The 26,223-nt window shown below is 40.2% G+C and overlaps 1 protein-coding gene across 4 annotated transcripts in view; it reads right to left on the bottom strand.

The window, feature by feature from the left end:
- The window catches only part of SRPK2 (SRSF protein kinase 2), a gene marked incomplete at its 5' end in the record, with an annotated part of 129,223 nt that overhangs the window by 44,826 nt on the left and 58,174 nt on the right, over positions 1-26,223 (bottom strand). For all 4 annotated transcript variants that reach the window (XM_082846911.1, XM_082846913.1, XM_082846914.1 and 1 more), the window contains one exon: positions 24,385-24,536. In XM_082846911.1, coding sequence (XP_082703037.1) covers positions 24,385-24,536 — 152 coding nt within the window. The remainder of the gene's footprint in view (positions 1-24,384; positions 24,537-26,223) is intronic.

Here is a 26,223-nt window from a genome sequence, read left to right as displayed (position 1 = left end):
TTGCTGAGCAAAAAACAGGTTCAATTTGAACAGTAAACTGAAAGTTCAGAACTCTCTCACAGACAACAGTCTGGAAGAATTTTCAGCAAAGTCTCTATTTTCTAGCAAAAAATATTAGGTAACATTTTCTTTCTGACCCTAGTTTCTTAGCCCTCTGATGGTGATGTTTCAAATTAAACAACATATAAAAACGATAATACATCATGACCAAGTGGGGTCTATTCCAAGAATGAAAACTTGTTTAACATTAAAAAATCAACAGATGTAATTCACCATAATTAACACTAAAAAAAAGAAAAACTATATAGCAGATCAACAAACATACAAAAAACATTTCACGATATCCAACATGCATTCCCAATGAAAATTCTCAACAAAGCAGGACTAGAAGAACACCTATGAAAAATCTACAGGTAACATCAGTCCTAATGGTGAAAAACTGAATGCTTTCCCCACCTAAGATCAGGAACAAGGTAAGTATGCCTGCTCTCCCTACTTCTATTCAACACTGGCCTGGAAGCTCTAGTCAGCACAATCAGACAAAATAAATAAATAAAAAGGTATCCAGACTGGAAAGTAAGAAGAACTATCCACAGCCGAGCAGGAGCCTATGGGGCCTTCCCAAGACAGACCCCTCCCCCACATCCTCTGCAGCAGCTCCTCTCTGAAGTACCAGATAATAGTATCTCATGCATACTTCCTGAGTTTTTCAGATGCTAAAACCACCAACAAACGTTAGAAATTAACCACCTGATGATCATGAGCAGGTAGCTTCCAGACCTTCTGCCGCCTAAGGAGTGATCATCATCAACCCATCAGAGAACTGTGCATGAGCTGATCACATACCCTGGGATGCCCCTTCCTTACCTTTCCTTAAAAAAATGCATTGCTGAAATTTCTCAGGGAGTTTGGGGGTGTTTTGAGCTTGAGCCACCCATTCTCCTTGCTCAGCCCTGCAATAAACCTTTCTCTACTTGAAAGGTTTCTCAAACTCGACGTTTCTGCTTGACTGGCCTCACTGTGTGTCGGGGACATGAACCTGCACTCAGTAACATACCTCTATTCATAGACAAACTGATTGTCTACATGAAAAAGCTTAAGGAAGCTGCAAAAAAGCTACTAAAACTAACGAGTGAAGAGAGTAGCAGGATATAAGCTCAAGATATAATAATCAATTGTATTTCTACATACCAGCAATAAACAATGTGAAACTGAAATCTTAAAAACAGACTTAGGGATTTCCCTGGTGGCGCAGTGGTTAAGAATCTGCCTGCCAATGCAGGGAACACAGTTCGAGCCCTGGTCTGGGAAGATCCCACATGCCACGGAGCACCTAAGCCCGTGGGCCACAACTACTGAGCCTGTGCTCTAGAGCCCGTGAGCCACAACTACTGAGCCCGCGTGCCACAATTACTGAAGCCTGTGCACCTAGAGCCCGTGCTCCACAACAGAAACCACGGCACTGAGCCCATGCACCACAACAAAGCACAGCCCCTGCTCACTGCAACTAGAGAAAGCCCACACACAGCAACAAAGACCCAGCACAGCAAAATATATATATATAATGTATATAAAATATATATATATAAAATATATATACATAAAATACACACACACACACACACACACCCTTAGGGAACTTCCCTGGTGGTCCAGTGGCTAAGACTCCACGCGCTCCCAATGCAGGAGGCCCGGGTTCGATCCTTGGTCGGGGAACTAGATCCCACATGCTGCAACTAAGAAATTGAATGCCACAACTAAAGCTCCTGTGTGCCACAATTAAGACTTGGTGCAGCCAAAATAAATAAATAAATTAAAGTTAAAAAAAAAAATCTGTGTGCACACACACACACACACACTTAGGAATAAATCTAACCAAAGATGGGAATGGGACTTCCCTGGTGGTCCAATGGTTAGGACTCAGCGTTTTTCCCAGCTGTGGTCTGGGTTCAACCCCTGGTCAGGGAACTAAGATCCTGCAAGCTGTGTAGTAAGGCCAAAAAAGAAAAAAAAAAAAAAGTAAAAGGATTAAAGAAACATAATAATCAATGTAATGGGTAAATGCTAATTGTCCTAAATTTAAAAAGGAAAAAAACGTGTAAAAGTCATTTCTTAAGACAATTAGGTAAATTTAAATAAGAAAGGAATTTTAGATGACGTTACAGAATAATGCAGTTTCTTCCGTGTAACACAATGATATCATGGTTACACAATAGGAGAATGCACTTTTTCTTAGATGTTTGCTGAGAATTTGGGAAGTAAAATGTCATGATGTTTTAACTTCTTTTTAGGTAATGCAGCAAAAGAAAAATGCATATACATTACACATATATATAATAAAGCAAATTAAGAGAAAATGTAAGTCATTCCTCAACAATGCTAAAATAGATGAAATGCAGTAATTCCCTATATTATCCCTTCAAAACTACTTTACGTTTGAGAATTTCCACAATAAAGAAGAACGTTATTTTTAACCTGCCTCTTTCTTACAAGTTCCAAAGGTGTGGTGGTGAGAGCAGCTGTCTGGACGACACAATCACAGAGCAGGCGGAGACCAGCTCCAACCGCTGGGGGGCAGGAGAGAGAGGCCCTGCAGCCCGACTGGAAAATGCATGTGGGCGGGACCCCAAGCGCTCCGAAACAAACTCTGAAAAGGAGGTTGAAGGGGAAGCTGAAATGAGAAGCCTGCTCAGGGCCCACTCTAGGCTCGTGGCACTCAGGGTGTCATTTAAGGCAGCAACACGGGACGCTGTGCTATCGCTTCTATCGAACTCGGGTCGGAGGCGGGGCGGGGCTGCTCACCGCCGGCCAGCGTCCAGGGGCACGGAAGCCATAGCGCCAGGATTAGAACCGGACTCTGAGGGATTCTCAACACTGCGCTCTTTCTACTCTACCACGACTAAGTATTCACCCCGCCGCTAAAATGTGTGCGCCTTTTCTTTATGACTAGGATTAAAGTATGGATTAATTGTATGGCGTTGTGAATGAATAGAGAAAAACTCTGAAATAAAATTAAAACCGCCATTAAGTAGTATCTATTTTCCCAGTACAAGATAAGCAGTTGGAAATGGTTTGTCTGTCAACGATACCTAAGAATCTATTGTAACTGACCTTCATGAACAAAATTTTACAACCGTTCTTTAGTAACCATAATTTAGGTTACAAAACATATGAAAATAAATTACTGCTTTAAAATTTTATCACGCATAAACTTGCTAATGTTTGACAGCCACATCACACTTAACAGTTGTGAAAAATATGTTGGTAAAGGACATCAACTAAAAATGTTGAAATTAAGAAAACACTATTCTCCTGATTAGTAATTTAAAGTAAAATTTAGATCATGGGCACCTCATTAGAAACATTAATAATAATGCTAAATATAAAAAGCCAGGGGCTTCCCTGGTGGGCCAGTGGTTAAGATTCCGGGCTTCCACTGCAGGGGACGCGGGTTCGATCCCTGGTCGGGCAGCTAAGACCACGAGGTTCTGCATGCCATGTGGTGGTACAGCACACACACACACACACACAAAAGCAGCAGGAATAAGGTATAAAAAATAGCCCTAGTATCTACCAAAAAACTAAGCAATAATGAAGCCTATAACACAACTGTTAAACTCCCTTCAAACTGGGGGAGATTCAATCAAAAACTTAATTTAAAAACTCTTGAATGTAAATTAATCTCTGTTATTACATCAAGTATTTCCTATAACACTAATGAATGGGAGAGAGCTGTAGAGGCAAAATCAGAGCAAAGACAGATGCTCCAAAGACAGAGGATCCCTATTTATCTATGACCTTAAAGAGGTAACAACAAAAATTACTTGAATGTAAGATAAATACGATGGATGGAGAAACAATTTTTGCAGTTGGGCTACAGAGATTGGAGTAAACAGACTGAGACACCTTGAACATTTGAAATGTTAATACAAAGGCCAACTAATAATTTCAAGCCCTTGCCTCCTGCCAATTACTTGTACAGATTTGTGCTTAAATTCAGGGATGCTGACTTGAACCACAGCAGTGGCACTTACTAGTTATGTTACTAGTGACATTGAGCAAACTACTTTACTTCTCTGGGTACCTGCCCCTACATCTCACTCCCTCAGAATATCTGGGCACATGTTAAGTGCCACGCTAAGTGTTTACTCTGTTTGGCCACTACCCAAATCCACTGTGACTAATGACACATAATGGGGTCAGCAGGCCAGGGTTATGGGTATTACCTACAGCTATTTAAGATGGTACAACTAAGTGGCCCAAAGTGTAATCTAAATCATTATCACAGCCCAATCAGCAAAAGGTGTTTGATACTCCAGATATGATGATGATCTATAGCTGTCAAACGTCAAAAAAAGAAAGGAAGTAAAAGAAACAAATTAATTAACTCATCTTTTTTTTTTTCTTTTTTTGTTGACGTATAACTAACCTACAACACTATGTTATGTTAGTTCCAGGTACACAACATAATAATTCGATATTTCTATTTACTACAAAATGACCACCACAATTAATTCATCTTTTTATGATTTATTCAAACATTGAAATATTCTTATAAGAGAATTAAGACTTTCAGCATTCAAGTATAAGGTCACCTCACAAGAGATAAGGCTGTGGCTTACCACAATCTTACACGGACTGTGGCTTCTCTCCTCGGTGCTCTCTCTACCTCTCCTTCTGCCAAGCTGGCTACTTTGCTATGAGCAGCCCTGTGAGGAGGCCCATGTGGCAAGGAGCTGGGGCCTCCCAACAACCTCCTGAGTGAGCAAAAGCAGGGAAATGAAGCAGATCCTTCAGGCTGGTCAAACCTTCTGCTGACAGCAGCCCCAGCTCACAGCTTGAGAGAACCAGGTCCAGATCAACCATATTTCTGCACATGTTTTGAACACAGACGTCGATGGCCTTTGTGAAGAGCCTTAAGAGTTGTGCAAGATGTACAAGTTTAGACTTTCATCCTTATTTGTGAAAAGAAATTTAACAAGACAGTATATCCTTAGTAGATCTCCCTTTCTCTTACGACCAGATGGGGAAAAGTGAACTAATAATCTAAACATAATATCATATCACATAAAGACACTGCCAAGAGAATTGTACAGTCGAAAAATTATATTTTTATTACACTGCAAAACTAAAATGTGTAGTACTTAAGGCAAGCTGGTAAGAAGGATATCGAGCTGTGAAAATATCTGTAAGATGCTGAACTCAGCAATCACGGGATCCACAGACATTTAAGAGGTTAAAGTACACTAACAGCTCCATACGTTTACAAAGTTGGAATCTGACAGTATCAAATAAAATTAAGGATTTCTTCTGCCTTTATGATCAGTAATCTAGATTTCTTCTCATTTTAGTACTGCAATTTTAGAGCTATAAGCAAAATTTTTCTAAAATACATTGATACTGACAGAAAAGACCTTCAAGGATGACAGAGCCCACAGTGGAAATGCAACTCGCATTCTGGGGGGCAAGCCAGAATCTAAAAGCCTAATCTCTACATTCTACAGTCTAGAAGATTCCTGAATGATTTCTTAATCCAGTGAAAAGGCTTTAGAACACAGTGTTAAATGAACTTTGGGGGTTGGCAGGAGTCCTTAAAATGCACAAGGAGTTACCATCAAATCATAAATGGCTAGTGGCTGTTTTCAAGAGGCCAAATCTACAGATGTAGTTGATGCTGTACTTTGGGTCACGAACTTTCTTCATCAAACATACACATATAACTAAGTGTTCAGTTTCACTGAAAGTATTTTGAGCATATAAATATTCTACAAATCCACAATGAAAGATAGTTAATGGACACACTTTGTATCCACTGACAACACTTTCTATCGTCTTAAGTACACAGTGCCAGTCACTGCCATTTGTCTCTTCAGTATATCCTTGACAGAAAACTCTTAACCACCGCTCCATTAAAGGTATTATAAAATTTACCTTTAAATTAAAAAATACAGTCTATGGAAACTAAGTACAGATTCTTTAAAGTCCAATTGGGTGTCTGGTTAATGCACTTCCTTAACAGCAGGCTGTAAGGTAAGTACTCCAGAGGACTGATACAGGCTTAATTTTTCAAGGGTAATCTTGTCTTTTTTTGAACTCTGTCTTTATGTCTATACCACTCCATTGATTTTGGCTGTTTAAAGACTTTTTTTTTTTTAATTAGATTCCTCAGAGGGCTCATGAGAAAAATATTCCCCCAGGGCTAACATATATACTGTGTATAACATTTTATATGGGACCTTTATAAATGAAGGGCAGTTTGACAGGTACAAAATCTTCGGCTCTTTCTTTCCTTGAGTGTATCAAATGTATTGCTCTACTGTCTTCTTGCCCAAACTACTGCTGTACAAAAGCTTGGTAACAATCCGATTTTCCCCCCGATAAGACATGCGGTCTGTTTGCCTAAAAAAGTTTACCACCACATCAAGCAGGATAAGGTTGCTGGGATGTTTACTGGGATTTTACAATGATTTTCATAGTTTTAATGTCTTCCTTCTTGCTCTTAGCCTTCTCCTTACTTGCTTTGTAGGCAGAGGAAGAGTAAACAAATATTATTTGAGATCTTAAAAGGGGAACTTGGATGAACTTGGATACTCGAAGATTTTGGGCTTGTTTCTTAGCTCTTAATTATGTTCTGGATAAGCAAAAATACAATATATTGAATTATGAACTGGGGAAACAACCGATCTTGTAATGAGAAAGTCTTGTTAGGTGAAAATATAGAGTTCAGAAATCAGAAGACACATGAGAAACACTGAATTTCTTTCACAGCTAAAAAAACAATTCTTTTAGTAACCAAAAAAACTGTTAAAATAAAAGAACTCTGACAACAATTCCCTGGCCATTTAAAACCAAAGGCCATAATTATACACACTCAGACATCAAAGTATAACTGAAAGACTAAGTTCCTTCAGTAAGTCAAGACCTATTGTTATTTCACACTTCCATTGTTCATGAATGTGCAAGGGTGCATCACAGCACACAGCAACGTCTGACTCAACCACACAACTACAGGCATGTTCCCAGGTGTACATTACACCTCTTGTAAAAAATAATTCATTGTGAATAATCCAAATTCTCATTATTTCTAAAGGAATTCAAAAAATGGGAAAAGGACATAGGTCTTGGAGTTGAATGACTACAAATGCAGTAAGTGAAAAGCTCTTTGACACATATATGGAAAACAGAACTGACTTCTGAGCCTCATTCTAAAGGCCCACCTGGTTTTACAATCCAAGAGTAATTAACGTTTTCTAGCTCAGTCATCATCAGAAAGCCTAACTCATGAACCAACTTGAGCATACCCCTGTGGTACGCACCCAACATAGCAAGTTAGATAACAGTCAGCGGACTTTAGGCTTACGTCTTATAGCCTGTGCCAGACAAAAAGAAGATTAGATAAATTTATGTCTTTGGAAAAATGGTTAAATGATTATACCACAATATAACTATACATACTTCAGAGTTCACAACATCCTTTTATTAACTTCTTGTGGCATTCTGGCAGACTATATTCTCCAAAGGCCACAACAGCATCTCCCAAACCACTTGCTCTCCTAGAACCCTGAAGTTCTACTACAAGAAATGGACTCTAATCCTCCTCCTTGTAGATCTGGATGAGCTTCTGATGTGCATCTAACAAACGAAAGGCAGTGGAAGTGGCTGTGTGATTTTTTCGAGGCTAAGTCATAAAGCAACACAGCTTCCACTCTGTAAGGTGCACGCTCGCTTTTGGAACTCTGGGTTCCAGGTAACGACTGGCCACCCCCGCCACCGCCCCGGAAGCCGCAATGCTGTAAGGAAGCCAAGCCACACAGAAAGCATGCAGACAGGCACACCTGTCTGCAGTCCCAGTCTTCCAATACTTGTAGCCTGGGGGGCCAGACATGTGAAAAATGCGCTTTCAGATGATTCCTGTGTCTCCACCCTTTGAGATGTCTCAAAAGACACCTGTAACAGACACCCCAGATATCATGAAGCAGAGGCGAACCCCCTCATCTTTTCCCTTTTTAAATTCCTGATCCATAAAATCATAAGCAACATTAAAAGTTGGCTCAACGTGCTAAGTTTTGGAGTAATTCATTACACAACAATAACCAGAGCAGTCCTTATTCTACTCACTGTAACAGTTATACAAAACCTCCTCCCCACTGTTCTACAAGAAAGATGTGCCCTCAATCTTTCCAAGATTAACCCACTACCTCCAAAAATTACTCATCTAATTCCTTTCCTGTTGACTCTCCAACCTTTCCTCAGATTTCTTCTCTTCTGCCTAGAAATAGGCTCAGGTATCCTGTCTTAAAATCAACATTCTCCTGTGCATATCTGACCTCACCCGCTACAAGCCACAGTCTTCTCTTCACTTCTTGCTAAATTTCACCAAAGTATCTGTTATGCTCTCTCCAGTGCATCCTCACCTTGACATGTGCATGATCCATCACTGGCCCCAGCCAACGGGGACCCTCCCCACAAGTAGCTCACTAACCTTTTCTCAGCCTTCATCTTCAAACTGTGGCTTAACCGAATACTGCTATTATTAAATCCTTCCTTCTTGAAAACACTCTTCCTTTTATGCCTCAGACTTAACAGTCTTGGAAAGAACACCACCATCTTATTAGTGTGTTACCAAAAAAGGAAAAATTACTATTGTCCTAGGGAAGAATTTTGGTAGCCTGATGACATATACAGTTTGAAGGTCACAGTGAATTTGGGTGGTATAGTAAATAAAGCCTAGTAGGCTGCTCACAGGATCAATAAAAGGAAAAGAGGTAAAATCATTTTAATTAGCATAAAAGTACAAAGAAGAGTAAAGTACAATCAAGACATGAAGAAATTATAATCAAAGAACTAAAACCTCTTTTAAAAAGCCAAATACAAGATCACATGACACAAAAAGAATAAAGGCAAGTTTTAAAAACCCAATGGTCAAAAATAATATGGACACAATTTTTCAAAAATACTAAATACAAATGGCCAGTCTTACTAATAATCAAATGAGTAAAATAAAAACAAGAGATTATTGGTGATATCGTGTAAAGACAGTGGTGCTGCGTGGAGCCACACTGACGTACTTCTGGTAAGTGTGTAAATCAGTATAGTCTTTTTGGAGGGCAACTGGTGACATGTTTTAAAATGAAAATGCACTGTGCTTCAAACTAGCTAATCTCACCTACAAATTTATGCTTAGGACAAACCCATAACTGAATATACAAGGAGTTCCCAGTGGCATTATTTACAATAATGAAAGGTGAGAACACATAAATGTCTAATCACTACAAAGCTACTTAATCAAAGCAAACACAAAGAACAGAGTATTATGCAGAAAACAATGATGCAGAACTATATGTAGGTTCATGAAAATACATCCACAAATATTACTGAAATAGCATAGCATAGTAAGGGAAAGCACGCAGATCAATCTCTTTTATGGAAGTTATAAATATATGGATATGCATAGACACACATTAATTTCTGGGAGGATACCTCTGAAACTTGAAACCCCTTTAATTCACCTTGGAGAAGCTGACTGTGGAACAGAGTGTCAAATACAAAAACTGAGAATTTTAATTTTTTGCTTCCTATTTTGTTTGAATTTTTTTAACACTACCATATACCACTTTCATAATAATTTTTTGAACTAGCAAATAAGAGTTTAAATAAATAGCTATAGTAGTATATACTTAAGATCACTCAGAACTGAAGGTATAAACCTCACTTCACACAGTACTTCCTAACACTGAAAGCCAACAAGGAAACAGGGGCAGCACAACAGTCATGGTATTAAAAACATCAACAACATATTGTGACACGGTAATGGTACAGCTTTTCCAGGTACTGAGAGTAAAGGAAAACTCTCATGCATCCTCATAAATAGAACAACATGTGTACTCATGGGCCACAACCTTAGCAATAACACATGTGTGCGCACGCTTGCACATGTGCATGCACACACGCACATACTTAACGCAGCAACTCCAAAGAAGATATATAAATGGCCAATAGGGACATGAAAAGATGCTCAACATCAACAGTCATTTGGTAAATCAACATCAAAATGACAGTGAGAGACCACCTAAAACCCACTAGGATGGACAAAATAAAAAAGAGTAACAAATGCTGGTGAGGATGCGGGGAAACTGTAACCCTCGTACAGCATGCTGGCAGGAATACACAGTGATGTAGCTGCTTTGGAAAAACAATCTGGCAGTTCCTCAAGAAGTTAAACATGGAGTTATAATATTACCGAACAATTCTACTCCTAGGTATATATCTGAGAGAAATGGAAAACATATGTCCACTCAAAAACTCATATATACAAATGTTCAAAGTAGCATATTCAAAATAGCTCCAAAGTGAAACAACCCAAATGCACATCAAATGATGAACAGATAAACAAAATGTGATATACCCAGACTACAGAACATATTATTCAGAATAAAAAGGTATAAAGTACTAATATATGCTACAACATGAATAAAACTTGAACACATGCTTTAAAAAAAAAAAAAAAAAAAAAAAAAGGCCAGCCACAAGAAGGCCACAGGCTATATGATTCTGTTTATATGAAATGTCCAGAATAAGAAAATCCACAGAGACAGGAAGTAGATGAGTAGCTGCCATGGACTCTGGGACGAGGGAGGAATGGGGACTGACTGCTCCTGAACCGTGTCTCTTTTTGGTGTGATAAAAATGTTCTGGAATTAGTGGTAGTAGTTGCACAGTTCTGTGAATATATTAAAAACCACTGAAGTGTACCCTTTAGAGGGGTGTACCTTATGTAATCAATAAAAAAAAATTGTATGTGGGAAAAAATAGCAAATTTTCAATTACTCCTTCCTAGTCAATATAAAATAGACCAAAAAACTCCAACAAAATCTGAAACTTATTTCATTATAATCTTTTAAATTCCAGGTTGAAACAAGATCCAATACAGAGAGATAGAAAAATCAGAGATAGAAAAATGATCATGAAAAACCTGGATAAGGCACCTAAGAATACACTCCTTTTTTATACTAGCCTCAGATGGGAAACTAAGGAGAAAATATAGACAACAATGATGTATTATAAACGTCAATGCTGCTAAGAGACAAGATCTTAACTGTTCCCACCACAAAAAAGAAATAATAATTATGTGATATGACAGAGGTGTATGGGTGGCAGTCATCTTGCAATATGTAACGTATCAAATAAAAACCTTGACCTACACAATGTACACCTTAAAACTTAAATACATCAATTATATCTCAGTAAAAATAAATTTTAAGAAAGAGACCAAATAAATTACTCCAAAACTTGCCCCATTACCAGGTTCTGTCCGTAATATTTAGAATTGTACCTTAGATGTCAAATAAGGATCAAACATGCCTGGGCCTGCCCAGGGAATTAGTGAACAGCCCCAAGGAGGCAAAGTGCAAGAATGTTTCTGTTTGGAGCTAGGAAAAGGAAGGGATTTTATGCTCCAGTGAGCCCACAAGGGGGTGAGGGACGACGGGACAGAGAAAGACGAGAAGCAAAGCCGTCATGTTGACTGTGCACTCTTCCTGAAACCAGACTCCAGGGACCAGCGGTGCGGACCAGCGGTGCAGCCCAGCGGAGAGAAGGGCCGTGGGACAGCTGGAGGACCCACAAAGGGCAGGGTGCAGGGGCACAGGCATGGGGGCATCTGGGCTGGGCCCTCTCACTACCTATGCCACACAATCCTGCTCTGGTTCTGAGTACAGTGGGGAGAGCCCCCATGGTACGGACGAGAGCACCTCACGGCGCATGCACAAGGCGTGGGAAAGATCACGACAAACATCACATGGTGACTCTGGTCCAGATCCTGCGGCGCCTCTTCTGGGATCTCCAGATCCAAAGGGGCAGACTATGCAGGGGGCTGACAGGTGGGGACAAGAACCACTGACATTTAGAATGAGCGCAAGCAGGACTCCATCTACACTCAAAAAACGAAAACTTCAGTTTACACAACGGAATGTGCCGAATAATTTTTCATTGAGAGTAACAGAACTGTACCTTCGCAGCTCCACCATCTGCGCCGTCAAGGTGACCACACCCCTTTGGTTGCTCTCCTGCCTGCCTGCCTGCTCTGTTCTTCCACTTGTTCTTTCTCCTCTTGTGCCCCATGGAATTTCTCAAAGGATTCTCACTGAACCATCTCCCTGCATCTTTTTTATTCACTTAACACTCCTTATACAATTTGTTTTCCTAGCAAATCTATAGACTTGTGTAAGGTCTGGAACAGTCCACAAGACCTCGCTCATTTCTGACAGAACTGTAGGGTCTAGGGGTCCCAAAGGCCACCCTCACTATTGACACCAGCTGCAGGTTTGGAGCGTCCGAACACCGTGCTCAGTTCCAGGAATTAATATGTGACAAGAACTCACGGAAGACACTGAAGGCAGTTAAACTCATGGTTACAGTTTATTATAGCATAAGGGCTATCACTTAATGTCAGTCTGCCTGGGGCAGAATCAAGGAGGGCCCCAAATTCAGAGCTTCCAGGTGTCCCTCTCCCAAAGGTCACTGTCGATTCCTCCAGTTAATGACACATGACAATGCACACATAGTACTGCCAACCAGAGCAGTTCACCCAAGCCTTGGGGCCCAGAGTGTTTATTAGGGCTCCGTTATGTAGACATGGTGGACTGGCAACATGGCAAACCTCAGGGCCCACAAGTGCCAAAAGCCCCCACCCAGCACCAATCACTATAATATTACTTTGTGTGGCCCAAGGCCCAGGTAAAGAAGACACTAACCAGGCAGACATTCCAAGGGCTTAGAGACTATCACCTAGGAGTTTAGGGCAAAAACCAGACTTCTCTTTCAGCAATGTTAAATTCTTTACTATACCGTCTGCTTGCCCTCTCTTCTGAGCCCCAGGTTCGTATCTCCAGCTGCCTTGTTGATTTCTCCACCAGTTTCGTTAAATTCAAATGAATAAAGTCAAACTCATCCATATCTCCCCAGACCAACTGTGATTCCACTGTTCCTGTTAATAGTACCAAATCCACTTCCTTTCAATAAAGAATTGAGGCAGTTTATAAAACCACAATACAAGATATAAAATTAGAAGGAAACTAGGGTGAAGAAAAAATAGCCCAGAAAAAATAAAATAGAATAATGCTGCAGTGAAGTTAGGACACAGAATGCATGCTGTAAATCCCTGTTCAGCTGTTAAGAGATGGACTGCACATTTGGCTCTGGGCTTGGGAACAGCCAAATGATATGTGAAACTAAGAAGAAAAGACAAGCAGTTTCAAAATTCAGAGTCCTCCCCCCCCCCCCCACCCATGATGCCCAGGAAGTACTATTCTTCTTCCACTCACTCCAGAATTGAAGACTTGGATTTTTTCTCATTGTTGTCCTCTATGTGCCATAGTTTATCAAATGATAAAGATGCTATCTCTGTGATGTTGTTTGCTTTTGTCTTCTCCTTATATACAAATTCTCTCTCTCCAACTCCAGTCATTTAAGATTTCAAATTATTCTTCCTTAAGAACAGCACTTCCCTGTTCAAAACCTCAAATGGTTCCTCACTGCTAAGTTCTTCTTTAAACATTTTTTTCTATCTACAAAGAAATATATGCTCAATGCAGAAAACAAATAAAAGACAAAGTTAAAAAAAAAGAGAGAGAAATCCAATCCTGCAGTCTAGATATACAATTCCCTAATATTTGACAAATGTATATGCCCTAATTAATACAAAGAACATTTCTCCAAAATCTCAGTTTCCCGATGTAGTCTCCGATTCATGGTCTTTGTCAACTATATATATTGCAATTATTTTCTCCTACTCTGAAGCTGGTCATTTCATTTTTCAAAATGTTTCTTAATCAGCAAAGGACTTTTTATTTGGATGAAATCCAATTTTTAATTTTTTTAACCTTAATACCTTTTGTATTCTCTCTACAAAATCTTCCCCTACTCCAAGGCCGTGAAGACTTCTACTTTTTTTCTTTTTGTAAGGCTTATGCTTTTCATTTTACTTTTAAGTCTATGGGATCTATCACAACCTAAGAAACAGATCTTTTTGAAAATCTACACATTTGCTGTAAGATCAGAAACAAGACACGGATGTCCTCTCCTACCACTTTTATTCAATCTTGTGCATGGATGGAGCAATGAAGCAAGAAAGAAACATAAAGAATGCTAAGGAAAAGAAAACTATTTGCAGTGAAATGATAAATGCTTGTGCAGAAAATCCAAAAACTCTACACAGAACACACACACACAAATAAAATTAGCAAACAAATTTAGCATAGTTACAGGACACATGGTCAATGAATTAATTATATTTCTACATATCATCAAAAAACAAAAACAAAAGAGAGGAAAAAATTTAAATATGTGCAAGACCTCCACACTAAAAAAACATAAAACATTGCTGAGAGAAATTAAAGACCTAAATAAATGTGTTACCAAGGCTGTGGTCCCAGAATCATACCCCAAGCCCCTCCCTCAAATAGAAACCAATTACTTTTTTTTTTCTTTTTAGAAATCTTTTTCTAGAAACCAATTACCCTAAGTTTCAGGGGGACGCTGCAAACAGAAAAAAAAAAAAAACTGGTTAGAACCAACAAGGCCCAAGATGGCGGAAGATCTGACTTCCAGCAGACCATAAGCCTCATTATCCACTCACTGCAATACATTAGCATGCTAAATGACACACCCCTCAGTGCCCTGACAGTTATGACTGCCACGACAACAACCAGAAAAGCCCAAACAAGGACTAAAGAGGAGAGCTGCACCAGTTCCAGGTCCAAACTACAGTCCTGAATCTGGATCTCAGTTCTCTGATAACTCATGAATATTCCTCTCACTCTATCCAAATCCCTCCATTTTACCTCGACCCGCCTATAGATTTGGTGTCTCCACCCGGATTGGCTTGAGAAGTTAATTTGTGAACTAAGTTCCTGCTTCTCCTTTCTTTGGCCACTGAATAAAGTGTGTGCTGTTCCAGTCTCAGCAAGGGTTTCATTACGGCTGCATGAATCTGATGGAAAAAGAACCTCTCTGGGCGAGACCAGGGGTCTCGGTCTGGGCTAGAACCCTGGCGTGAGTCCAGTTGATCAATTTGGTAATAAATGGACACAGAGATGTTAGTGGTGTCTGGGAGGAAGAAATTTCCTCTACCTTTCTAGGTTGTTCTAGCTGGTCTAAGTAAGTTGACAGATTAAAAGGAGAAAATCAAACAACAGTTTAATGACCTGTATACACGGGAGAGGCCCAGGAAAACTGAGTAACTCTCCAAAAACAACCAAAGCCCTCATCTTAAATACCATCTTCAGGATGTTGGGGGTAGTGATTTGGGACTTCAAAGGGAACGAAGGCCATTCACATGGAGGTGGAAAAGCAAATACTTGGTAAATGGCTGTGACACAGACACAGAGTGGACTCCCCCATCACACCTGGCCCACATTCTTTGCAGACACCTCCGATGACAGCTCTATTCCTGTCAGGGAACATGCACTCTATCTAAGTTCTTTTAGGCATTTGGGAGAAAGTCAAAAGTTTCTTCCTGAGTCTTTTGGGCCTTTTCAGCTGGAAATAATCCACATGCCAAAGAGACTTCAGGGATGGCAAATTTTGCTCCTCTACAATGGATGAGAAGATCAATACTACTAAAGACATGTCTAAAATATTTGTATTTATAAGCTGAGGCTGACATTATACATAAATACAAAGGAACTAGACAAGTCAAAACCCATTCTGGAAGAGAAGCACAAAGTCAGAGGGCATCCACTACCCAGTTCAAGACTTACTACATAAAGCTACACAAATCAAGGCGGAGTGGAATAAGCGCACAGACAGACCAAAAGAGGAATGGAACAGAGAAGAGTCCATAAATAGACCCTAATACATACGGTGAAGTTATTTACAAAGGCACCAGGCAATTCCATAGGGAAAGAAGTGTCTTTCCAACAACAACTAGACATAAAAGTACATAGAAAAGAAGAAACCTCCACACCAACTTCACCCCTTTCTGCTGACATTCTGGTATAGCTCTTTCACCCTAAATACATTTTTAAAAAGAGAGCTGATCGTACCAGCAAGGTTCTTTTGCCTTTTTTTTTGGCCACACGGCTTGTGGGATCTCAGTTCCCTGACCAGGGATTGAACCTGCACCCTGGGCAGTGAAAGCGCCAAATCGTACCCACTAGCCTGGGGACTCCCAAGGGTTCTTTTTCCATTCTGCCTTCCTTCGGGTTTTTAAAAAATGTCTTTCTAGATGATGTTTTAATTTACTTCATGTATAAATTTCTCATCCTCGTATTTACCCTCTACATGATGCTCCCACATTACTCTTCAACCTAATCTGTATGTTGCCCATTTGGCAGGAAAACAAAAGCTTCTCAGAGACACCTCTCCCAGGCTCCAGAATTTGGCCAGAGAAACGCCCACCCCCAACAACAAAGTCCAATTCTTCTTACCTGGCAAGGCCCCCTTTACATTTTCTATAAAGTCTTTTCTTTTACCTCTAACCAAATACAACTTCATTCCTTTCGCATCCTCACAAATTTTCCTTTTTCTCCTCTTATAATTAGTCAACCACACAAAAAAGGTGAAGAAAGGCACTTAAGTAGCTTCTTAATCTAGTCCATTCATTCATTCATCCCATAGTCAACAGGCCACAGGTTGTTCCATCTTGGTTCTAGTGAGAAGCAGGAAGCAACAAGACAGGCAAGGCTCTGCTGTGAAGGAGCTTATATTCTACTGGCAGAGTCTGTGAGGCCATGAACTCCTAGAAAATAAGACTGTTTCTCATTTATCTTTACAACCCCTGTAGTAAAATACAACACTTTACATATAGGAAAGCCTCAAAAAATTCAATTGTCAGGCTAACTAAAGCTTAGTAATCAATAAATACCCATGTCAGTAGTGATTCACAGCAAGGAGCCTGACAGGTGTTGGAATAGCCTCAGTCTCCACGAAAGGAATGCAATGAAGCCTCGTAATAAATCCAAGGGCATATTACCTTCTTCATATAGATAAGCAGAGTCTCTTCTCAAGGCTTCAAGTAAGCCAATTTAAGCCTAATAATTTTTAAAAATGCATACAACCGTGGTGAATTAAGTATTCATGCAGCATTAGTGGTTTTAAGGAAAAGAACTGTGAATGAATAAAGATTATCTTTTACTTATCTCAAGAAGAACAGGGCTTCCCTGGTGGCGCAGTGGTTGAGAGTCTGCCTGCCGATGCAGGGGACACGGGTTACCGGTCCGGGAAGATCCCACATGCCGCGGAGCGGCTGGGCCCGTGGGCCATGGCCGCTGGGCCTGCGCGTCTGGAGCCTATGCTCCACAACGGGAGAGGCCACAACAGTGAGAGGCCCGCGTAACGCAAAAAAAAAAAAAAGAACAGAAACTAAAGACTACATTTCTGGATGGACCTGGAGATTATCATACTAAGTGATGTAAGTCAGACGGAGAAAGACAAATAAATGATGTCGCTTATATGTGGAATCTAAAAAAAAAAAAAAATGCAAATGAACTTATTTTCAAAACAGAAACAGACCCACAGACTTAGAAAATGAATTTATGGTTACCAGGGGAGAAGGGGGGCGGTGGGGATAGATTGGGAGTTTGGGATTGTCACGTACACACTGCTATATTTAAAATAGACAACCAAGGACTTCCCGGGCGGTCCAGTGGTTAACACTTCGCCTTCCAATGCAGGGGATGCAGGTTCAATCGCTGGTCAGGGAACTAAGATCCCACATGCCTCGGGGCCAAAAAACCAAAACATAAAGCAGAAGCAATACTTGTAACAAATTCAATAAAGACTTTAAAAATGGTCCACATAAAAAAAAAAAAACATAAATAAATAAATAAAACAGACAACCAACAGGGACCTACTGTAAAAAAAAAAATTAAAAAGGCTACATTGTCATAAAATACTTGAGCTACATGACACCATTTCTAAGGCAACTTCGTGTACTGTGTATTGCTTTTTTTCCTTAAAAAAACAAAAAACCTGAAGCTATAAAATAGTCGTTAAGTCATAGATTCTGGGGAGAGAAACAAGACCAATAAGAAATTATAACCACCAACATTAAATTTTGAGATGTAGTGAAATTCAACCTGTGTAAACTTTTCACAAATGGAAAGTGAACACCATGGGTAAAGGCAATTTACGTATAAGGAAGCCATCTGACATTTTTCTAGTGTGCAAGTATTCATATTGTTTATCCTATGTTTTGAAGGAGATATTCCCAAATTCCCACAGAAGAGCTCGGGGGCACTGTGGATGATTTTAAGAAAATTTAAAGCAGAAATGAAGCGTCTGTACTCTGATTTGTGTGTCCTTCATGGCCTGTCAACCTCCTCACCCTGACACGCCTTTTCAGATACGCAAGTAACAACAGTGCTGTCCTGCCCTTAGTTGAAGCTTAACACCAGAGACAATTTCTTCACCTAAACAGAAATACTTACTGCACAGTAGATGGTTCCAATGCAGTGGGATTAACAAAACATACAGCCCTTGACCACAAGAAATCTTTCAGACTGAGGAGAAGGAGCTCAGAAACAAACACAAAAATAAATATATAATCACACATCATAATGAGTGCTACGGGGGTGGGGAGTGGAGACTACTGTGGGTGATAAAGGAAGAGGCCTAAATAAGATGTGATAGGGATTCAAAGAAGGCATAAGGAAATGACACGCTTCACTACCAAGTCAGAGCACAACTATGTTGAAATCGATGTCTCCAGAAATGATGCAAGTGATAAACTGTATACAAGGTGCCAACTTATCTAAAAATGATTTAGCAGAGCCACAAAACAGGATCTCTGAGGAGTCAGTCAGTGCAGGCAAGCATGATACATGAAAGCGATGTTCCTACTTCCACCATTTACTCGTCCTTGGAGTAAATACGTGCTGAGAGTTCTGGGGAAATTTTAGAACACAGGTAGTTCAAAGCAGTAATTCCCCTTACACAGCAAATCAGTCACACAGTGTGAAGTGACGGGAAGGGTCACTTCTCTTAGTCACAAATTTGGAGTTTTAGAGGAATGGTACATGCCTCAGGTGAGCCATCCTTACTTTCAATGTGCAGAAAAATCACTGGATGAACCTGTTAAATACTTGGAGTCCGGGTTCTACTCCCAAGGATTCAAATTCAAGACTTAGAGTCTAGCCTAGAAACGTTCTGATGCAGGTGGTACAGGTCACACTCTGAAAACCCACATTAGACTAAAATCTCCCCAGAGGAGGAGGTTTTGCCCTGATGAAGAGGCTTTCAGCTTAAAAAAGCAAGCAAGTACAATATTACACAAGGGCCTCCTAGAACTGTTTGCTTACAGGCTGACCCTGTGCCTGACCCTTGTTATACTCTGGGCTTGGAAGAAAAAGTCGGAATAAACCACACAGCCTGCTGCTACAGTTCCTGTCCCAGACAACTGACCAGAGGTAACATAGAAAAACAAGGAGAGAGAGAAGCAGTGCTGACCACTCTGTCTGCAGAGGCCAGAGAAACAAGCATACCACAAGCGAGGCAGCTAAGACCGCTAAGGGGGTCAGTACAAAAGTACAGACGGGGACACACCCGAGAAGAGAATGATGGAACAAAAACAGAACTAAGGAAAATAAAATTTGTATTTCTTAAGAATCTTCTATGTATCAGGTAGTATGCCCTACTTCACATATTTATCTCATTTTATTCCTCAAAAAATCATCAGTGATAGGTGCTGTTACATATTCTATTATATGGAGAGATGATATTATAGATGAAGAAACTAATAAAGCCTACAGCAAAGGTAACTTGTCCGAGGATACAGAAATGGAAAGCAACAGGGTCAGATTTTGAACCCAGCTCTTTCAGACTCCAAAGTCTATACTCCCCCTCTGGACTCGTGGGTAGGAACATGCTAGCTATGAAGAAAGGAAAAGAAGACTCCCAGGCCACAGAGACTGCCAGGTACAATAGAAAGGAGCAAAGAATAATGCATTAGCAATATCAGAACTTTAAATAGTGGCCTTTTTGTTAAAAAGGCGTTAAGTTTCACAAGCTTTGAATAAGGAAAGACTTGAAAAGGTAAAGAGGTAAAAAGAAGGTAAAAAGTTAAGATACAATTTGGTTCGTCATGAATGATTCAGAATTGCAGGAACCCAAATGCTTACTGCAGCTAAAGGTAGGTGATGGGATTCCAGGTGACCTTCCACACTCCGACCCCCAAAATACCTATAACTCCTATGATGAACAAAAATGTCTTTTGTAAAGAGAGAGAAAAGATGTGGTATATTTTGTGTCTGTTAATGTTTTATTTTATTTCAGGACTATTAAGAACTGTCTGGTGGCGCAGAGGTTCTCCAAGAATGAAGTCAGAGGAAACAAGAAGAGATGTGCAGTGACAGAAGAGAGACAAGCCACCTCCACAGACTAAGCAAAACATACCCTTAGACTGTGAAAGGCATCCCTCCTCTTCCCTCTTCCTGAGCTCTCACTCCACAGCCCTTAGGTAGTGCCAAGCGACAAAGGACGTCTAAGGACAGGCTAGGTGTTGAGAAGAGGGGAGACATGTCCAAAACGGCAGTGACATACAAGGAAATTAATCTAGTCAGTAAACAAAATGAGGATAATGACAGCCTAGTCTCTTACTGACAAAGAAAGAAACTATAGACATGGTAAGGATAAAACTGAGCTGAATCCTCCAGCATTACAATGGAAATGAGACATATTAAACTCATGGATTGTAATATATGCATAAATAAAAACAGAAATAAATATTTAGAAACATATACATAAAGGAAGTATGTACTTAGCTCTGTGCTAAGAGACCTAGAAGCAGTGACACCTCAATAGTAATGATCTCATCTAATGCCCAGATCTTGTTTTCTAAATACTGTTCTTCATTAAAAGAAACCAGGGGTCCTTGTGGAGAGAGCTGATTCCAGGGCTGGCGTACAGATAATACAAGATGAACCAGGAACATCTTTCTTTTTTTTTCTTTTTTGATTAATTTTTATTGGAGTATAGTTGCTATACAATGTTGTGTTAGTTTCTACTATACAGCAAAATGAATCAGCTATACATATATCCCCTCTTTTTTGGATTTCCTTTCCATTTAGGTCACCACAGTGCATTAAGTAGAGTTCCCTGTGCTATACAGCAGGGGTCCCCAACCCCTAAGCCTCCAACTGGTACCGGTCCACAGCCTGTTAGGAACCGGGCCACACAGCAGGAGGTGAGTGGTGGGCGGGCGAGCTAAGCTTCACCTGCCGCTGACCATCGCTCGCATTACTGCCGAACCATCCCTCCACCCCACCCCCGGTCCGCGGAAAAATTATCTTCAATGAAACTGGTCCCCCGTGCCAAAAGGTTGGGGACCGCTGCTATATAGTACGTTCTCGTTAGTAATCTATTTTATACATAGTATCAATAGTGTATATGAGGAACATCTTATTTGAAAGTAAGAAAGGATTTAAAGAATGATAGGGACTTTTCCCATCAACAGAAGAATGGATAAAGAAGACAAGGTATAAACACACACACACAGACACACACACAGTGGAATACTAGTCAGCCATTAAAAAGAATGAAATTTTGCCATTTGCAACAACATGGATGGACTTGTAGGGCACTGTGCTAAGTGAAATAAGTCAGAGAAAGAGAAATACTGTATGATATCACTTATATGAGGAATCTAAAAAATACAAGAAACTAAACAAACTAGTGAATAAAACAAAAAAGAAGCAGACTCACAGATACAGAGAACAAACTAATGGTCACAACCAGTGGGGAGGGGGGTAAGGGCAATACAGGGGTGGAGGAGTGGGAGGTATAAACTACTGGGTGTAAGACAGGCTCGAGGATATACTGTACACAACATGGGGGATAGAGCCAATATTTTGTAATAACTGTAAATGGAGAGTAACCTTTAAAATTGTAAAAAAAAAAAAATTTAATTAAGTTAAAAAATAAAGGTTTACATTTATGCTAAACTAAAAAAATAATAAATAAAACAAATAACACAGCTTTATACGTACTGATACAGAGTGACTTCTAATATATACTAAGTGAAAAAATAATGTGTAGAACAAAAAAGAATGATATGAACTTTTCAAAAGGATAGAGAATCAACCTGAAGGGGCTCCTAATGGCCAGTTTGGGAAAATCTAAGCATTAAAACATATAAGGAGAGTAAATGATTATAATCCACTGAGTAAAAAGGAAATCTATGAATGAGTACATCTGAGATACACAGACAGATGGATGGGAGGGAGGGATAGGTAGAATACAGGGAGAGAAAGAAAGAAGAAGAAGAAGGAAGTAAATTTCTTGAAAAAACAATATTTACAAAGGTTCAAAGTAACTCTCAACAAAATGCTTATTAATTACCAGGAGGTAAAGAGTAACTTTACAGTAGAGCTATCTGGCAGACACCAACCTGAACAAGTGATTGACATCAACCGTATTGGTATAAATCAAAACCATGTAGTATCTGATAGGATTCGATGAGAAGAACACTTCTCACAGAACAACACTTTTTTGGTATTCCAAAATGAGAAAACATTATACAGAACAATTGGCCTACATCTTCAAAAATGTCAAAGCCATAAAAGCCCAGAAAAGACTAAGGAACTGTTCCAGACTAAGGGAAGAAGAAAACAAAATGCAATGTGATTCTTCAATGGATCGGTTTCACAAAAGTAAAAATACTGGGCAACTGGCAAAACCTGAATGGAGTCCAAGGACTGAATGGTAGAAGTATATCAACATTAACTTCCTGATCTTGATAGTTGTATTGTGGTTAACAAAGGAGAATGTACTTGATTGTAGGCAAAACATACTAAAGTACTCAGGGATGATAAAGCGTCGTGTTGGTAACTTAAATTCAACCGTTTCCAGAATAGATAGAAAGTTATCTATTCTATTGGGGGGTGGGGGCAGTTATTTTCCCCGGACATTCCCAATCAACTCCATGGGCCCCTTGAAAGCATTTGTCAGTTATCTTAAACACCTGTTATGGTCTATACCACAAAAGAGCCACGTGTGAGGCAAATATTCTCATTCCAGCAGTGGGGAACCTATGACCTGAAGAGAACAGTTCCTTCACATCAACCTAATGTTTTGGCCTAAGCAGCAAAATCAAGACAGTTGTCCGCATTTCCTCTTCAAATAACTTCATTTTCAAACGAAAAAATGCAGATTAAGAGGGAGGATGGAAAACATCTTCTTTTCCATATCAAAAGGCATAGATCTTTACCTTTGGGGTCATAATCACTACTCATACAAATGCTAAAGATCAACATTCCATTTTCTAAGGAAAACATGATTCTATGTGTAGAAATCTACACCTATGGAAAAATCACGTTAGAGCGGAAGATTCCTTCTTAAACTTTCCAGAGCAGAATATTAACTTCTGCTTTCTCGTATCTAACGTTAACCAACACACAAAGGGCCTGCAATCACTAGATAAACTGACACTAAGATATAATAGAGCCGAAGAGTCATTAATGCTTTCTGGCCTGAACATGCGTGCATCTCCTGCCATCTATGCTTAAGCCGTATAGAATAGAATAGAATAGCAGATAAATGTCTCATCAACTGTTCAGAAGCTAAGAATTCAGATTGTGATAATTTTCCATTAGAGGGAATTAAAGTCCAAGTGAGTAAGAAGAGGCAGCAAATGGACTGCCTTTCCTTTCGCCTTGATTCCTGGGATCCAGTCTACACAGAGAATGGGGTCTGGATCAAACTGTTTTCAATACTCATCACACAACATGCTTGCCTTCTAGGAGTTTAGCTATATGCTCTTGGGCTTCACGAAACATCAATACAAGAATACTCCACTTGAATAACTTCTATGTATCCGTGAAATCATAGCTGAAAACATAATCTACTACGTCACAATGGCAGAACCCACAAACTGTCTTTCTCGTTGAGTACAACGCCAGGAAACAAATGGACCGACTTTCATTCCACACACAATGAATACTATGTAACTCAGTGCTGCGCAGAGAAAGGAACAGTTCCTTATTAGTCTTAGCAGCCCAGAAGCTCAAATCCAATGCAGAGAACAGCAGTTTAACTGGCTCCTCCCGTAGGGCCTTCGTACCCTCTACTTTCTGTGCTCTTCTCTTCGCAGATGGTTTACTCTGTGTTTATCTTTAATAGTCCTGCTTTATACCATCTTTTTAATCCTACCAGCGGATTTAAATCCTCTTGAAAGTACTCAGCATATGTACGCACACATGTATTTATTTTCTTTCCCTTACAAATTTTCCTCCTGATATCTCTTATATTTTCAGGTAGCATTCTACTCTTAATGATCTAGAAGTTTTCAACGATACGGACAGCAAGAGGCTAACTTAACAACGACCAGGGAGCTGGCATCACCAAGCCCCCGTGCTCTGCCGGCGGGCGCGCGGCGCGCAGGCTCGTCACCTTTGCAGTAGTCTGCGGGGTCCTCCTGCTCCTCATCGTCTGACCCCAGGATCTCCTCCTCTGGCTCCGGGGGCGCAGGGTCTGCCAGAGGCGGCGGTGGTGGAGGGGGCGGGGGTGGAGGAACCAAGGGAGCTTTCTGCTGAGGCTCCGGCCTGAAACAGAGGAAGGACAATTCCTGTTTACTCAGAAGTAAATCCTGCATTATGAATACACTTGAGAGTTTCTTAATATGGGAAAAAATAAAACTTGTCACACACTAAGAAGAGATGCTGATTAATGTCACTTCAGCCACTTTAGCTGAATTCAAGTACTGCTTCAAAACACAAGTGGGGGGCGGGGGGGTGACTACCCTTATTAACCAAGGAATATTTCTGCATGCCCGTTTTCACTCCAAGCGTCATTATTTCTTAAGTCTTGATAATATTATGAATTGTAAGTGAAAAAGAGTTATCCCCTCATGATACACAGCCTTAGTAGTTAGAACACATCCCCCAGAGATTAGAAAAAGACAGAGGAAAGCAACCCTAGACTTTAAAAAAAGGGCTTATTTTCCATCATTTTAAAATCAGAATTCCTTTCCCCATAGAAACAGTAGGAATGTGGTTAGGTTCCCTGGATAACTCATAAAAGCCAACTAATGTATACTGTAATGTACACCTTGCTTAGCAAGACAAGAACACTGTCCCAAACTAGAAATTAAACAAAGAAAACATCCACTGCAGTCAAATACAAATACAATCCATACATCAATGCAAGACTTCCAATGGTTATTTCTAATTGTTACAAAAAGGCTAAATGTTTAGTACACTCTTTTACAAAAGACAGAAAAACCTATAATACTAAAAACAAATAAACAACTTAAGAGGTTACAGATGTAAACCTTTCAGATATCTAGAATAACTCAGGATATATTAAATACATTTGCTTAGAAGTAAAGCATTCATAATGCAATTCTGTAAAATCAAGCTTTCACTTATAAAATGTAACTGCTCCTTCTAGCCATATCCCAATGGGGAATCTTGAACCAATAGTCTCAACTGGATGCAGAACCTCTCTTGAGCTGCAAGCTGCCCTAACAACAGGACCACCACTGCTCTCCCTGAGCTGGCCACAGCTCTACAGATAAAAAGTGGGGAGGGAAAAGATACCGAGTAGTAGGGGCAAGGGGGTTCGGCTGATGGACTGTTCCCCAGAGGCAGTTTCAGTGGGATGAACAGAGGGCCTCTAGTCTGGGGAGCAAGGGGAACCTCACAGACACTGATGTGGTAGATAACGGCCATTTTTTTGGCCTGCCCAGTACTGATGCTCCCTTTCTAAAAGCATGTTTTGGAACACTGCTACTCCCTGCACAATGAAAGGCTGGCTCCAGTCCTCTCTCCTCATTGTGGTACAGCCTAGGGCACAGAGCCGTGGAACCTTGCTTGAGAAGGTCAGCCATCACAGGGTACAAACTCATCCTAGCTGCTAGTAAAAGGCAGGGTCAAAGGACCCCTTTCTAAGCTGAACCTCTAAATTCTTGCCAAATCTAGGAGCCCCCAAATAGCCTTTAGCACACTGCCTTCAGCCTAAGGTAGTTACAGCTCATTTATGTGGGTTGCCACCAAAAACTCCAAGTGCCACAGCAAACGAAGGAAGGCAGTAGAAACACCAGCAGTCATGAGGATGGGGTGGGGATCACACCTCACAGGTAACCTTAAAGGTCAACCCTGGCAAGTATGATTACCTTTGGCAGGACAACTAAAGAATGTTTATAATCTGAAAATGACTTGTACTGATTTCTACTTGCTACAATTTATGGAGACTCAAAGTTACAGCTCCTTAGGTAACAGACATTAGGAC

The sequence above is a fragment of the Leucopleurus acutus genome (assembly GCF_964270905.1).
Source record: "Leucopleurus acutus genome assembly, chromosome: 9".
Classification (NCBI taxonomy): Eukaryota; Metazoa; Chordata; class Mammalia; order Artiodactyla; family Delphinidae; genus Leucopleurus; species Leucopleurus acutus.
Note: the sequence above shows the minus strand (reverse complement) of the source record. Positions and strands in the feature narration are given on the sequence as shown.